This window comes from Ranitomeya imitator, chromosome 5, assembly GCF_032444005.1.
Source record: "Ranitomeya imitator isolate aRanImi1 chromosome 5, aRanImi1.pri, whole genome shotgun sequence".
Classification (NCBI taxonomy): domain Eukaryota; kingdom Metazoa; phylum Chordata; class Amphibia; order Anura; family Dendrobatidae; genus Ranitomeya; species Ranitomeya imitator.
In genome coordinates, this window is record NC_091286.1 from 503,117,376 (window position 1) to 503,134,991 (window position 17,616).

The window sequence follows — 17,616 nt, forward strand, 5'->3', positions numbered from 1 at the left end:
ATAGCGGTGACGTGAGACCCCTGGACTAAGCATTTCATTGCGAAACGCGCGTCTGGTGTGGTAGACTCCTGGTCTCTCTCCATTTCTTAGGTAAACACATGTTGTTTTATGTATTTTAGTGGACACGTTTAGGTGATGGTGGCGCCTGGACATCATGCATGTTGGTATACATGGCATATTTAGCTTATTCTACCAATATTATAATACATGCTGGTCCTTTTTACAGTGTTTTGTAACTTTTTATACGGAGCTGTTTATATCTTTATACTTCTATTCTGGGCAAATCACTATAGCGTTGCTTATGAACAATTATACTAATGCCATCTTATGTCTTGTCGTTACATTTATCATGTCTTTACCTTAATGTGAGTTATACTGTCAAACTAGTGCTTATACATTTTTTTGTAGTAACTTCCCGGTTTTTGTCCATCGTTGTTCTGTGTTTGTTGTGTCTCATCTCTGCCTGTTTTGGCTTTTTTATGACCATGTTGTGGTCTTTTTGTCATTAATAAAGTATTATTTTTATATCATTTGTGTGTGGTGCATTGCTCTATAGGTGTTTATCTAATGTTCGGCTAACCACGTAAGGATACATTAGAGGTGTTGTGTTTTATAATGTATATAAACACACAATATGAGAGCTAATCTTTCACTCATTAGCTATGAAGACATTATAACATGTTCTTTCCTAAAACTCTGTACCTTGTCAACATGGCAGAAGCTAGACCTGATCTATCTAGCCACGGTACTACCATAAATCATTACATTTTCTCAACTCTCCTCTTTTTATGTATATTCTTTTTTACAACAACTTTATTCACAAATTCCCTACGTGAAGGAGATGATTCTTTCAACCAACATTGATCAATAAGCTTTAACATGGTCAGGAGCTGACAAGTCTTTCTTTTATCCTGGGACACGCACATATGGTGTTCAGTTCACTGTACTGAAACTTTACATACTGAATTAACTATATTTTTTAATTGTATATAATATACATATAAAGTCTTTGAAGAATTTACCTGTGGAAAATAATAGAGCCCAAGTATTCTGGCAGTGGCAATGGACAAAGCTGATCCTCCTGCTCCAATCACAGCTGCTAATGGTGCTCCCGCACTGCAGCGGAAGTTTGGGTGGGTTTCATTCTGTCCAGTAAGAAATGATAAGGTGGCTTCAACAGATTTGGAGATAGTAAAGCATGTATCAAAAATTTGGTAACCTAAAGTAATGTTTGGTAGAATGTCTGTGCGGTTATTAATTTCATCAATAGCAAACATCATGGCTCTGGTCCAACGTAAAGCCCGAAAATTGAACCTGTATAAAAAAAATGAAAACATATCTGTAACTAGTAATAATGGTAGAAAGCAAAGTAAATGGGTTCAGACTGCGATAGATGCATTATGCTCTTCTGCTTCAAGAAAACCATAACTAAAACATTGAAAGTCTAAAGGATCAGTCCTCCATATTGGACTTTACTGTTACCATCCATATATTAGAATGAATTTGTTTTAGTATTTTTCATCAGGCCTTAGTCACTTAGTAAGTAGCAGTTATATCCTTTAGTAAGAACTGTGCTCACTTTTTTTCCGTGCTTGCCATTCCTATCAATATGTTCCTTTATGTATATGTGGCACCCCCAGGGGTATTTGCCACAAAAATAGTTACTGACAGTAAATACAAATACTAAAATAGCAAGACTGCACTACCACCTCCGGCCAGAAGGGGGAGCTCCAGAGACTCCCCTTGATCCATTCTGGTCTGAGAGAAGAAATGGCAGTTGGGCTAAGGAGCTGAAAGTGAGAGGTCATGCAGCTGAATTTCTAACAGCCCTATGACGGTTTCCAGGCCCAAATCACCGGCCTGATGACAAGAGGGACAGAGAAAAAGGACATTGTGAGAACCGGGTAGCATTAATCACTACCCAGAACAGGCGCGAAGACGGATACCGGATCCGTGGCTGTACTCATTATATATAATACAGCAACCGGAAAAACGTGAGGTGATATCAGCTTCACTAGGGCCGGACGCAGCAACAGACACAGAGTTCAGCGGTACTCCTGGAGGGGGTAAGCCGATAAAAGGACTCGGGTTGCCCGTCGAACCAGGACCCGGAGGGGACAGATTGGGCCGGCAGCCAGTTCACATACAGCAGCAGGGCCACACAGAAATTGCGTACAATAAGAGGCGAAGACCCCGGCAGGGTCAAAGTAACTCAGAGTTCCCATACAGACTCCGGTGACAGGACTGGTTGTAAATCCCTTTATGTTGAAGTAAACTGGTTAAACGTTTCAGTGCCTCAGTCTTTCATTTGGACAATAGCCATCTATCCAGGATCAGGATCATCACCGCTGGGAGAACCTGCTGCTGATCAAGTAAGTGCCTGTTCCCTCACGATACCCCTTACACTGTGCATTGCCTGAGACCACAGCACCGGGTCAAGCCACCCGTGACATCCCCCTCAAGAGACAGACCCCATTGGTCCGGTGTTGGGTACCCCGGTCTCCTGGGCGTCACATTTGGCGTCACGAACAGGATTCGGCCAGCCCTTATACCGGGTATTGTGTGCCGTGATTGGAGCCCAAAACTGTGAAAACTTGAATGAAAAATCTTGAAAATTGACTTTATTAAAGAAAATTCCATTTCCCATTAAAAACTATTGAAAGTGACTTTTCCCCATTGGTTATAATGGAGTAAAGATGGCCGCCATCACCTCATAACCGTTAGGCACGAGACTGTTAATTGAGCTACGCCATTACCTGAGCCCCAGTCTGACTGAAAAACTTCAGAATCCGCCATTACAGAGCGCGTGGCGGGCGGGAGCAGCAGGGGGCGTGTCATTGTGGGCGGCACCAAGCTGAGCGCTCTGACGTCAGAGCAAGGGGAAAACCAATCCTGCTGCGCAGCGGAACGAATCTACACTATCCCGACGGAAGCGGAGGACCGGAAGGGTCCGGATTAACTAAGGGGGCACAGTATGTCGCAGCACGAAGACGCCGCAGCACCCGGCGACGCTAATGCAGCTGAAAGAGTGTCGATAGAGAGTCCGGTAGCGCAGCGGTGCAAGGAGCGGCGCCCATCATGCCGGTGCTGATGCCATATACCCCGGGTGGCCCGTGGCTTCCAATGTATGAAGGTGAGACTAATACCCTTGACGATTTCAGAGAAAAGATGCTGGCCCATTTTGACATGTTCCCCGTGGGTGAAGTTCAGCGTGTTAGTCTCCTGATGATGCAGTTAAGTGGCCATGCTAAGCGAGAAGTCACAGCATGGGCAGCTGATCTAAAAGGCACTGTTGAACGCATATTTGCTGGATTAAAAGCTACATTTGAAACCACTGCCGGCAGCAAAGCTAAAGTACGATTCTTTAATTGCAAACAAAAAGCTAATGAGGGCGTGAGAGACTTTGCCTTAAACCTGCAGGAAGCCCTTAAATCACTTACACTGGCTGAACCCATTTTTAACACCGGAGCGGATAAACTGCTAAGAGATCAATTTATTGAGGGACCCTACACCCCTTCTCACCGGGGGCATGTGAGCATGCTTGTTTTTAAGAACCCTGAATTGACATTTGCCCAATTAAAGGAGAGCGCTATACGTCTCCAGCTGGCAGAGGCACCTCGGGATCAGGATCCTGCGCAACCCATGGCAGAGGCACCTCAACAACAGGGAGTGCCAGTGACATCAGCTATGTCCGGGGCCATTGCTAAGTCCATGGGGCCCAGTACTAATGAGGCTCTTCAACAACAGCTTGACTCTTTAACTGATGTTGTTGCTTCAATGGCTAAAATCATGCAGGAGATGAGAGGACCCAAGATGGAGTTGGCAAACTGTAGAGAGGATGTTCCATGGATGAGACCCCGGAAATACCCGACATGGAGAGGACGACCCCGCGACCGCTACCAACCAGATGGACAGCCCATTTGCCGCCGTTGCCAGCAGCCAGGCCACTTTGCACGAGATTGTGATTTAAACGGGAATCCCCTGGGAATGTGGGCCGCTTCGCAGGAATGAACTTTCAAGGCCCAACACGCTGGCACGACAGGTACATCGGAGGACGACCCATTATCCCTATCGTGCTGGACGGAATTCCCCTCAACGCTTTGCTAGACACAGGTTCCCAGATTTCATCTATACCGTATATCCTTTATAAGAGGTACTGGGCTGATGCAGATATTGATAAAGGGCCCTCTGATGTTGAACTAGATATATGGGCCAGTAATGGTAAGTTGGTACCGAAACTAGGTTTCAGGGAGATGACCATAAAGATTGGTAAAGTAGAATTGAAGAAACAGGGTATAATTGTTGTTGATGTTGATCGGCGGAACTGTGAACCAACTGTATTGATAGGAATGAATGTGTTAGAGAACCGCTTTTCCGAAGTCATTTCTGTCTTACAGCAAATTGCTGAAACTGCCCAATAATGCCAGCAGAGAGTTCTCCGGAGGGAAATAAAAGTATTGATGTTAAGGCAACAGGTAGAAGTTGCAGGTGGAGAAATCGGCAGTGTGAGGGTAAGTGATCCGACATCTATTGTAATCCCACCAAAAACAGAAATACTGGTATGGTGTAGAGCAGCCATTGGTACTAAGGGACGAGATTATCAAGCCTTAATAGAACCAGTGTACACCGACAGCAGGCCCACTATACTCACAGCACGAGGGGTAGTCGAGGTACACCGGGGACGAGTGCCGGTACGACTTTTGAACTGTGGAGAGGAAGAGGTCACTTTGCCAAGGTATGCTACAGTGGCAAAGCTATATACTGTTGACAACAATGCCATCACAACCATTGAGCCCTTAGAACCAACCTGTCAGGTGGAAGTCAACGGCTCAGATGGAGAATTGGAGGATTGGTGCCAACAGCTACACGTGGGCATAAATTCAACACCTACCCATCAAAAACAAGGGGTGTATAGGCTAGTGATGGAATATGAACAAGTCTTCAGTAAACACCCATTGGACTTCGGACGGATAGAAGGGGTAGAACACACAATCCCCACCGGTGACCATCCCCCAATAAAAGAAAGATATAGACCCATATCGCCCGCTCACTATCAGTGTGCAAAAGATATGCTGCGGGAGATGAAACAGGCTGGGGTAATAAGAGACAGCTGTAGCCCCTGGGCGGCCCCTCTAGTGATTGTCAAAAAAAAGGACGGAACCATGAGAATGTGCGTAGACTACTGGAAGATTAATAACATCACCCATAAAGACGCCTACCCCTTGCCTAGGATAGAAGAGTCCTTAACTGCTTTGAAATCTGCTAATTATTTTTCCACCTTAGACTTAACAAGCGGGTATTGGCAAGTTCCTGTGGCTGAGAGAGATAAGGAAAAGACGGCATTCACCACACCAATGGGTCTATGTGAATTTAATCGCATGCCGTTTGGACTCTGCAACGCATCCGGTACCTTCCAGCGGCTGATGGAATGCTGCCTCGGACACAAGAACTTCGAGACCGTCCTCCTGTACCTAGATGATGTGATCGTCTACTCAAAGACTTACGAACAACACTTAATAGACCTGGCAGAAGTGTTCGAAGCCTTATCCAGGTATGGCATGAAAGTCAAGCCATCCAAATGTCACCTTCTCAAGCCAAAGGTACAGTACCTGGGACACATCGTGAGTTCGGAGGGAGTAGCACCAGATCCCGAGAAAATAAGCGCCATAAGGGATTGGCCAAGAGCTACCAGCGCAAAAGAAGTGAGACAATTCCTGGGATTGGTGGGTTACTATCGCAGATTTATAAAAGGATTTACCAAGTTGGCAGCACCCTTGCAAGACACCTTGGTAGGGCAGACGAAGAAACCTTCAAACCGAAACCCTCCTTTTCAGTGGAACGACGAAAGGGAAGACTCCTTTGAACAACTAAAGAAGGCACTAACCGGAGAAGAGGTTCTGGCATACCCAGATTACCATCAACCTTTCATCCTCTACACCTATGCCAGTAATGTGGGACTAGGAGCGGTGCTGTCACAAAAGCAAGAGGGTCGGGAGAAAGTCATCGCCTTTGCAAGTAGAAAGCTCCGGCCTACTGAAAGAAATTCAGAAAATTACAGCTCCTTCAAATTGGAACTACTGGCAGTAGTTTGGGCTGTGACTGAACGTTTCAAACACTATCTTGCCGCTGCAGAATTTATTGTCTATACTGACAACAATCCGTTGACCCACCTGGACACAGCCAAATTAGGTGCGTTAGAACAGCGATGGATAGGCCGGTTATCTAATTACAACTTCATAATCAAGTATCGAGCAGGTCGCAAGAATGGAAATGCCGATGCCCTATCCCGGATGCCACACTTGAGAGATGTAGAAGAAGAAACGGGGGAGCTTGAAGAAATTGAACTACCAGCCTTCCATCATCCCAAGGCAAAACATCATCAGTCAAGTACCTATCAGAAACAACAAGAGGTGAATTTTAATCCGTTAGCACACCATAGATGGGCTGACACCCAAGACAGCAATCCGGCTGTGAAGTTGGTGAAGGAACTGCTGACTGAGCAAAGTGCATATCCCGATGAGGATGCCCCAGAAGAGACGCATCAACTCTGGAAAGAGAGAGGCAAAATGTTCCTGTATCAAGGGAAGCTCTGTAGAAGGTACACCAATCCGAAAACACATGAATTGGTTTGGCAGATTATCGTGCCTAAACAAGATGTGAAGATAGTCCTCGAAGCTTACCATAATGGTGCTGGTCACTTCGGTTGGAAAAAGTTAGAAGTACTTCTAAGAGAAAGATTTTATTGGGTCGGGATGAGAAAATCAATCGAACAGTGGTGCAGAAATTGTGGCCCGTGCAACCTCAGAAGAAACGATCAAAAGAACCAAAGAGCACCACTGCAGCCCATAATCACCAAGCAACCACTTGAACTTGTAGCCATGGACCACATGAAGTTGACACCAAGCCGGTCCAGCTATGTCTATGCCTTGACCATCGTGGACCATTATTCACGCTTCTTGGTAGTAGTACCCGTAAAAGATCTGACAGCAAAAAGAGCAGCCAAAGCATTCCAAACGTACTTTTGTAGACCCCATGGATATCCAGAACAGGTTCTCACCGACCAAGGTACAGCCTTTGAATCAGAGATCTTCAGAGAATTCTGTAATATGTATGGTTGCAAAAAGATCCGGACGACGGCCTATCATCCACAAACAAACGGCTTATGCGAGAAGATGAACCATATTGTAATAGACCTACTAAAGACTTTACCTGAGACAGAAAGGAATCAATGGCCAGAGAAATTGCCTGACTTGGTGGATCTGTATAATCATGTCCCGGTGAGCTCCACCAACTGCACCCCAGCTTACCTTATGCGTGCAAGACCCGGCCAATTACCAATCGATCTAGAAATGGGAATTCTGAAACCAGACGCAGAAGTTCAAGACTCCAATTGGGATATCATACGGCAAAAGCAGTATCGCCAAGTGCAAGAGAGTGTGGAAAGAAGCCTTCAGCAAACTAGAGAAAGACAAGAGCGAACTTTCAACCAGAATGCTCTAGCGACCCCATTAAGACCGGGTGACCAAGTGCTCAAGAGAAATCGTCGAACCAATAAACTAGACAATCAGTGGGAAGCCGTACCCTACACAGTTTTACCAACAAGAATGGATAATCCTAAAATGTGTCTCATTAGCAAAAACGGAGGCTTAACATCTGTACTAGTGTCAAGAGACAATCTTAAATTATGTCCGGAAGCATTGAAAGAGCCAGAAGTTGTCCAGCCAGAACCAGAAGTTATTCAACCATTCACGGTGGACTTGCCAACTCCATAGTCGTGGAATTATCTTTAGCAGAGAGGGCAGATACTACATCCGCAGTAGACAGTAGTACACCACATGGAGAGATACCGCTATTACGTAGATCACAGCGTAGTACCCAGGGTCAATTACCGGCCAGGTATGCAGATTACCAATTATAAAACTATAGTCATTGTTATCATTCTGCAACGTTTAAGCCCAGTACCTACAGAGACTTGTCTGTATGAACTTATTGCATATTCTTGAACTTTTTATCAGCCCAGAGGCACTAAATCAAAGCTCCGGAAAGACTGCTTTTTGAACTTTGCTTTTTGCTCTTTTTGAACTTTCTTTAGACTTTATATTGGTAACTCCGTTGGAAAAATGGAACTAAATTCCTGGACACAAAGTGCAGTGCCTTTCCTAGTACCTTCAAGGATAGAACTTTATTAATGGACGCTATTTGAAGTGACTTTTTACAGAACTCTATTTTTGCTTCCTTGAGTGGTTTTTGTAACTTTTCATTTTTAAGACTCTGTACATATTAATTGTTATTTCAAAATGTTATCGTCCCACAGTCCCGGAGTACTGTTCTTAACTAAGGGGGAATGTGGCACCCCCAGGGGTATTTGCCACAAAAATAGTTACTGACAGTAAATACAAATACTAAAATAGCAAGACTGCACTACCACCTCCGACCAGAAGGGGGAGCTCCAGAGACTCCCCTTGATCCATTCTGGTCTGAGAGAAGAAATGGCAGTTGGGCTAAGGAGCTGAAAGTGAGAGGTCATACAGCTGAATTTCTAACAGCCTGTTTCCAGGCCCAAATCACCAGCCTGAGGAGAAAAGGGACAGAGAAAAAGGACATTGTGAGAATCGGGTAGCATTAATCACTACCCAGAACAGGCGCAAAGACGGATACCGGATCCGTGGCTGTATTCATTATATATAATACAGCAACCGGAAAAACGTGAGGTGATATCAGCTTCACTAGGGCCGGACGCAGCAACAGACACAGAGTTCAGCGGTACTCCTGGAGGGGGTAAGCCGATAAAAGGACTCGGGTTGCCCGTCGAACCAGGACCCGGAGGGGACAGATTGGGCCGGCAGCCAGTTCACATACAGCAGCAGGGCCACACAGAAATTGCGTACAATAAGAGGCGAAGACCCCGGCAGGGTCAAAGTAACTCAGAGTTCCCATACAGACTCCGGTGACAGGACTGGTTGTAAATCCCTTTATGTTGAAGTAAACTGGTTAAACGTTTCAGTGCCTCAGTCTTTCATTTGGACAATAGCCATCTATCCAGGATCAGGATCATCACCGCTGGGAGAACCTGCTGCTGATCAAGTAAGTGCCTGTTCCCTCACGATACCCCTTACACTGTGCATTGCCTGAGACCACAGCACCGGGTCAAGCCACCCGTGACATCCCCCTCAAGAGACAGACCCCATTGGTCCGGTGTTGGGTACCCCGGTCTCCTGGGCGTCACATATACATCGTCTGTCAAATTCCATATACTGTAACTGCCATAAAGTGATATTGCTGTCATGCAGATAAACAAAGTAGGTTTTATATTTGTCATCCTTATATTGAAATTGTCACCATGAAAATGCAGTCCAATATACAGGTCCCATGTTATAGAGCAAGGGGAGCTGAATGGATTGATATATGGTTTTGTAAGAATATATTCACTACAACCTGTTTTAATCCTTTAAACCTCTGCTTTTTCTGGGATTTTCGGTCCAGTGGGCGGTCCTCTCAGTGACAGACAGCTATCTCTGTAAGCACACATATACAAAATAAAATTTCACTGATGGGACCGCCCACTGGACCAAAAATCCCAGAAAGAGCAGAGGATTAAAGAATTAATGTCACGAGTGTGTCACACCTACCTGAGAGATCTGGGGGTAGAACATCACTGCATATTGGAAATCGCAGATCTTCCCTTTAGCCTGGGTGTTTGGATCCCATGTTAAATTAATTTGATTTCCTTTGGTGCTGAGGAAGTTAAAGATTATTTCTACACAGGTCAGAAACATGCAGCTCCATTTCAGCTGCTCCTGATCTGGTCGTTAACTCTTCCTATAAAACCTGTCCAAACCCTCTCTGATCTCTCTGACCTGCCGGTGAAAGCTCTGCTTCTTTGCTCTTAGGAGATGCTGTGCTGAATAAGAGTCTGTTGTTGCTGTTGTGAATTCTGTGGCAGAGCTCCCTCCTGTGGTCACAAGTGGTACTTCGGCTGATTCTCTCTGTGAGCTTCTGTTGGTGGAGGGAAGTGGTACTGCGGCTTCTGAGTTTCCTCCCTCAGGTGATCTGGTGAGGTCGTTAGGTGCTTCTCTACTTAACTCCACCTAATGCTTTGATCCTGGCTTCCTGTCAATGTTCCAGTGTTGGACTTGCTTTTCCCTGGATCATTCCTGTGGCCTACTGCTCTGCATAGCTAAGTTCTTCTTTGCTATTTGTTTGCTATTTTTTCTGTCCAGCTTGTCTAATTTGTTGCTGGAAGCTCTGGGACGCAAAGGGTGTACCTCCGTGCCGTTAGTTCGGTACGGAGGGTCTTTTTTGCCCCCTTTGCGTGGTGTTCTTTAGGGTTTTGTGTAGACCGCAAAGTTACCTTTTCTATCCTCGATCTGTTAAGAAAGTCGGGCCTCACTTTGCTGAATCTATTTCATCTCTACGTTTGTCTTTTCATCTTAACTCACAGTCATTATATGTGGGGGGCTGCCTTTTCCTTTTGGTTATTTCTCTGAGGCAAGGTAGGCTTATTTTCTATCTTCAGGCTAGTTAGTTTCTCAGGCTGTGCCGAGTTGCATAGGCAGAGTTAGGCGCAATCCACGGCTGCCTCTAGTGTTGTTTGGAGAGGATTAGGGATTGCGGTCTGCAGAGTTCCCACGTCTCAGAGCTCGTTCTATGATTTTGGGTTATTGTCAGATCACTGTATGTACTCTAACCGCTATGTCCATTGTAGTACTGAATTGCCTTTCATAACAGTACAGGAAGCCCAAAGTACTAATGATTCTCAATAGAGGGAGAAAAGAAGTTCTGAGACCATTTTTTTTTCTTTGCACTGTGTTTTGCCCCTAGACATTTGGGTGGTTCAGTACACAGGTGTAGCGATGGACATTAGAAGTCTGTCTTCATTTATGGATCAGCTCTCGGAAAGAGTACAAAAGATTCAAGACACTATTGATCAGAAAGCTATGTTGGAACCAAGAATTCCTATTCCTGATTTGTTTTTTGGAGATAGAACTAAGTTTCTGAGTTTCAAAAATAATTGTAAATTATTTCTGGCCTTGAAACCTCGCTCCTCTGGTGATCCAGTTCAACAGGTTTTGATTGTTATTTCTTTTTTGCGCGGCGACCCTCAGGACTGGGCATTTTCTCTTGCGCCAGGAGATCCTGCGTTGAGTAATATCGATGCGTTTTTCCTGGCGCTCGGATTGCTGTACGATGAACCTAATTCAGTGGATCAGGCAGAGAAAAATTTGCTGGCTCTTTGTCAGGGTCAGGATGAGATAGAGGTATATTGTCAGAAATTTAGAAAGTGGTCCGTGCTCACTCAATGGAATGAATCTGCGCTGGCAGCTATGTTCAGAAAGGGTCTCTCTGAAGCCCTTAAGGATGTCATGGTGGGATTTCCTATGCCTGCTGGTTTGAATGAGTCTATGTCTTTGGCCATTCAGATCGGTCGATGCTTGCGTGAGCGTAAATCTGTGCACCATTTGGCGGTATTACCTGAGCTTAAACCTGAGCCTATGCAGTGCGATAGGACTTTGACCAGAGTTAAACGGCAAGAACACAGACGTCTGAATGGGCTGTGTTTCTACTGTGGTGATTGCACTCATGCTATCTCTGATTGTCCTAAGCGCACTAAGCGGTTCGCTAGGTCTGCCACCATTGGTACGGTACAGTCAAAATTTCTTCTGTCCGTTACCTTGATCTGCTCTTTGTCATCGTATTCTGTCATGGCATTTGTGGATTCAGGCGCTGCCCTGAATTTGATGGACTTGGAGTATGCTAAGCGTTGTGGGTTTCTCTTAGAGCCCTTGCAGTGTCCTATTCCATTGAGAGGAATTGATGCCACGCCTTTGGCCAAGAATAAGCCTCAATACTGGACCCAGCTGACCATGTGCATGGCTCCTGCACATCAGGAGGTTATTCGCTTTCTGGTGTTGCATAATCTGCATGATGTGGTCGTGTTGGGGTTGCCATGGCTACAAGCCCATAATCCAGTATTAGATTGGAAATCCATGTCGGTGTCCAGCTGGGGTTGTCAGGGGGTACATGGTGATGTTCCATTTCTGTCAATTTCGTCATCCACCCCTTCTGAGGTTCCAGAGTTCTTGTCTGATTACCGGGATGTATTTGATGAGCCCAAGTCCGATGCCCTACCTCCGCATAGGGATTGTGATTGTGCTATCAATTTGATTCCTGGTAGTAAATTCCCAAAAGGTCGACTGTTTAATTTATCCGTGCCTGAGCACGCCGCTATGCGCAGTTATGTGAAGGAATCCCTGGAGAAGGGGCATATTCGCCCGTCATCGTCACCATTAGGAGCAGGGTTCTTTTTTGTAGCCAAGAAGGATGGTTCGCTGAGACCTTGTATAGATTACCGCCTTCTAAATAAGATCACGGTTAAATTTCAGTACCCCTTGCCATTGTTATCTGATTTGTTTGCTCGGATTAAGGGGGCTAGTTGGTTCACCAAGATAGATCTTCGTGGTGCGTATAATCTGGTGCGAATCAGGCGAGGAGATGAATGGAAAACTGCATTTAATACACCCGAGGGTCATTTTGAGTATCTAGTGATGCCATTCGGACTTGCCAATGCTCCATCAGTGTTTCAGTCCTTTATGCATGACATCTTCCGAGAGTACCTGGATAAATTCCTGATTGTGTACTTGGATGACATTTTGATCTTCTCGGATGATTGGGAGTCTCATGTGAAGCAGGTCAGAACAATTTTTCAGGTCCTGCGTGCTAATTCTTTGTTTGTGAAGGGATCAAAGTGTCTCTTTGGTGTGCAGAAGGTTTCATTTTTGGGGTTCATCTTTTCCCCTTCTACTATCGAGATGGATCCTGTTAAGGTCCAAGCCATCCATGATTGGACTCAGCCGACATCTCTGAAAAGTCTGCAAAAGTTCCTGGGCTTTGCTAATTTTTATCGTCGCTTCATCTGCAATTTTTCTAGTATTGCCAAACCATTGACCGATTTGACCAAGAAGGGTGCTGATTTGGTCAATTGGTCTTCTGCTGCTGTGGAAGCTTTTCAAGAGTTGAAGCGTCGTTTTTCTTCTGCCCCTGTGTTGTGTCAACCAGATGTTTCTCTTCCGTTCCAGGTCGAGGTTGATGCTTCTGAGATTGGAGTAGGGGCTGTTTTGTCGCAGAGAGGTTCTGATTGCTCAGTGATGAAACCATGCGCTTTTTTTTCCAGGAAGTATTCGCCTGCTGAGCGAAATTATGATGTGGGCAACCGAGAGTTGCTGGCCATGAAGTGGGCATTCGAGGAGTGGCGTCATTGGCTTGAAGGAGCTAAGCATCGCGTGGTGGTATTGACTGATCATAAGAACTTGACTTATCTTGAGTCTGCTAAGCGGTTGAATCATAGACAGGCTCGTTGGTCGCTGTTTTTTGCCCGTTTTGACTTTGTGATTTCGTACCTTCCGGGCTCTAAAAATGTGAAGGCGGATGCTCTGTCTAGGAGTTTTGTGCCCGACTCTCCGGGTTTGTCTGAGCCGGCGGGTATCCTCAAGGAAGGAGTAATTGTGTCTGCCATCTCCCCTGATTTGCGGCGGGTGCTGCAAAAATTTCAGGCTAATAAACCTGATCGTTGTCCAGCGGAGAGGCTGTTTGTCCCTGATAGGTGTACCAATAAAGTTATCTCTGAGGTTCATTGTTCGGTGTTGGCTGGTCATCCTGGAATCTTTGGTACCAGAGAGTTGGTGGCTAGATCCTTTTGGTGGCCGTCTCTGTCGCGGGATGTGCGTGTTTTTGTGCAGTCCTGTGGGATTTGTGCTCGGGCTAAGCCCTGCTGTTCTCGTGCCAGTGGGTTGCTTTTGCCCTTGCCGGTCCCGAAGAGGCCTTGGACACATATCTCTATGGATTTTATTTCTGATCTTCCCGTTTCTCAAAAGATGTCAGTCATTTGGGTGGTCTGTGATCGCTTTTCTAAGATGGTCCATCTGGTACCCTTGTCTAAATTGCCTTCCTCCTCTGATTTGGTGCCATTGTTCTTCCAGCATGTGGTTCGTTTACATGGCATTCCAGAGAATATCGTTTCTGACAGAGGTTCCCAGTTTGTTTCAAGGTTTTGGCGAGCCTTTTGTGGTAGGATGGGCATTGACTTGTCTTTTTCCTTGGCTTTCCATCCTCAGACTAATGGCCAGACCGAACGAACCAATCAGACCTTGGAAACATGTCTGAGATGCTTTGTTTCTGCTGATCAGGATGACTGGGTGTCCTTTTTGCCTTTGGCTGAGTTCGCCCTTAATAATTGGGCCAGCTCGGCTACCTTGGTTTCGCCATTTTTCTGCAATTCTGGGTTCCATCCTCGTTTCTCTTCAGGACAGGTTGAGTCTTTGGACTGTCCTGGTGTGGATACTGTGGTGGACAGGTTGCAGCAGATTTGGACTCATGTAGTGGACAATTTGATCTTGTCCCAGGAGAAGGCTCAACGTTTCCCTAATCGCAGACGCCGTGTGGGTCCCCAACTTCGTGTTGGGGATCTGGTTTGGTTATCTTCTCGTCATATTCCTATGAAGGTTTCCTCTCCTAAGTTTAAACCTCGTTTCATTGGTCCGTATAGGATTTCTGAGGTTCTTAATCCTGTGTCTTTTCGTCTGACCCTTCCAGATTCTTTTTCCATAGGTCATTGTTGCGGAGATACGTGGCACCTATGGTTCCATCTGTTGATCCTCCTGCCCCGGTTTTGGTGGAGGGGGAATTGGAGTATATTGTGGAGAAGATTTTGGATTCTCGTGTTTCTAGACGGAAACTCCAGTATCTGGTTAAATGGAAGGGTTATGCTCAGGAAGATAATTCCTGGGTTTTTGCCTCTGATGTCCATGCTCCCGATCTTGTTCGTGCCTTTCATGTGGCTCATCCTGGTCGGCCTGGGGGCTCTGGTGAGGGTTCGGTGACCCCTCCTCAAGGGGGGGTACTGTTGTGAATTCTGTGGCAGAGCTCCCTCCTGTGGTCACAAGTGGTACTTCGGCTGATTCTCTCTGTGAGCTTCTGTTGGTGGAGGGAAGTGGTACTGCGGCTTCTGAGTTTCCTCCCTCAGGTGATCTGGTGAGGTCGTTAGGTGCTTCTCTACTTAACTCCACCTAATGCTTTGATCCTGGCTTCCTGTCAATGTTCCAGTGTTGGACTTGCTTTTCCCTGGATCATTCCTGTGGCCTGCTGCTCTGCATAGCTAAGTTCTTCTTTGCTATTTGTTTGCTATTTTTTCTGTCCAGCTTGTCTAATTTGTTGCTGGAAGCTCTGGGACGCAAAGGGTGTACCTCCGTGCCGTTAGTTCGGTACGGAGGGTCTTTTTTGCCCCCTTTGCGTGGTGTTCTTTAGGGTTTTGTGTAGACCGCAAAGTTACCTTTTCTATCCTCGATCTGTTAAGAAAGTCGGGCCTCACTTTGCTGAATCTATTTCATCTCTACGTTTGTCTTTTCATCTTAACTCACAGTCATTATATGTGGGGGGCTGCCTTTTCCTTTGGGGTATTTCTCTGAGGCAAGGTAGGCTTATTTTCTATCTTCAGGCTAGTTAGTTTCTCAGGCTGTGCCGAGTTGCATAGGCAGAGTTAGGCGCAATCCACGGCTGCCTCTAGTGTTGTTTGGAGAGGATTAGGGATTGCGGTCTGCAGAGTTCCCACGTCTCAGAGCTCGTTCTATGATTTTGGGTTATTGTCAGATCACTGTATGTACTCTGACCGCTATGTCCATTGTAGTACTGAATTGCCTTTCATAACATGTTGCTATTGGGAATACATCTTCCTGTCCTCTAAAGCTAAATAGTTGAAGTTTGGAGTTGGATTTGTGGTGTTCTCCTGTTCCCTTTTCCTATTTAGTTTATTCCTCCCTGTCCCTAGCCTCCTCCCTATTATTGGTTAGTGCTTTTGCATTACAGAGGTTTTCTATTAACCCTGTTTTGGTCTTTGTGTCTGGTTTACCATTCATTTCTTTTCCATGCCTTATGGGGTGGGGGAGCGGACAGATTAGGGTTTTTACAGTGGTATTGTAAGGTCAGAGTCTCGGGGCTCTCTACCTTTAAGAGTACCCCCAGAACAGGGATAGTTAGGGTCCCAGCTCCAGGGACTGTTTGAGGCCCCTCTTCCTTACTGAAGACCATCACAGCGTGACAATTTAAACCCATCGTAAAATCTCCGCTACTGGGGCTAGCTGAGACCCCAGACAACATGATTCGGGTAAGTTTTTACCGTCTCCAGTCTTGTGATCATCGTTATTCGCCGAATAACATCAATCACAAAAAAATTCTGGTTTCCCATTCATTTCTCTCTCTACTCTGGTATGATCTAGTATACCAGAGGAGAGAGAAATTGGATCCCCCGAGTCCCCCCGGTAACTCTGCCATCTCCGGACCCTCTTGCTCAGTCCCCCAGCCTTCCGCGTCTTCTTCATGGAAGAAAATGGTGGGCGCATGTGCAGTGCGCCCGCGGAGATCCGCTGGCCGATACCCGTCAACAATAAGATTTTTCCTATTGGTTGATTTTCATCAAAATAAAAAAAATAGTAAATCAAATCCCCCTTTAGCACCACCTTAGTTAAGTAAAAATAATAAAATTAGAAAAATTTATTTTTTCTTTCTTTGCAGTTAGGGTTAGGGTTGGAGCTAGGGTTAGGATTGGGGTTAGAGCTAGGGTTAGGGTTGGGGCTTGGGTTAGTGTTGGGGTTAGACCTAGGGTTGGGGTTAGAGCTAGTATTAGGGTTGCACTAGGGTTAAGGTTGGGGCTATGGTTAGGGTTGGGACTAGGGTTAGGGTTAGGGTTAGGGTTGGGTTAGGGTTGTGGTTAGGGGTGTGTTAGGGTTAGAGCTGTGTTAGGGTTGGAGTTAAAATTGGGGGGTTTTCAGTGTTTAGGTACAACAGGGGGTCACCAAATGCAACATGGCACTCGCCATTGATTCCAGTCAATTTTATGTTCAAAAAGTAAAACGGAACTCCCTCCCTTCTGAGCCCTGCCATGCGTCCAAACAGTGGTTTTCCCCCACATACAGGTTAGCGGCAAACTTCGGAGAAATTGCATAACAAATTTTGGGGTCCATTTTCTCCTGTTACCCTTGTGAAAATAAAAAAGTTTGGGTCTAAAGTAAATTTTTTGGTGCAAAAAGTAAAATGTTCATTTTTTTCCTTCCACATTGCTTCAGTTCTCATGAAGCACCCGAAGGTTTAATAAACTACTTGAATGTGGTTTTGAGCACCTTGAGGGGTGCAGTTTTTAGAATAGTGTCACTTTTGGGTATTTTCTGTCACATTGACCCCCAAACTCACTTCAAACGTGAGGTGGTCCCTAAAAAAATGGTTTTGTAAATTTTGTTGGAAAATGAGAAATCGCTGGTCAACTTTTAACCCTTATAATTTACTAACAAAAAAAAATGTTGGTTCAAAAATTGTGGTGATGTAAATTTGACATGTGGGAAATGTTATTTAGTAACTATTTTGTGTGACATATCTCTGTGATTTAAGAGCATGAAAATTCAAAGTTTGTGCTTCATAGGAATTTTTGGAATGTGGAAAAAAATGAACATTTAACTTTTTTCACAAAAAATTTACTTCAGATCCAATTTTTTTATTTTTACAGGTTAACAGGAAAAAAATGAACAACAAAATTTGTTGTGTAATTTCTCCTTGGCATGCCTATACCCTATA

General features: G+C 45.2%; 1 protein-coding gene across 1 annotated transcript in view; it reads right to left on the minus strand.

Annotated features, from left to right (window-relative positions):
* LOC138638279 (vomeronasal type-2 receptor 1-like) overlaps positions 1 to 17,616 on the minus strand; it is a 223,357-nt gene that overhangs the window by 124,026 nt on the left and 81,715 nt on the right. Inside the window, exon 2 of the mRNA XM_069727455.1 lies at positions 1,023 to 1,314. Coding sequence (XP_069583556.1) covers positions 1,023 to 1,314 — 292 coding nt within the window. The remainder of the gene's footprint in view (positions 1 to 1,022; positions 1,315 to 17,616) is intronic.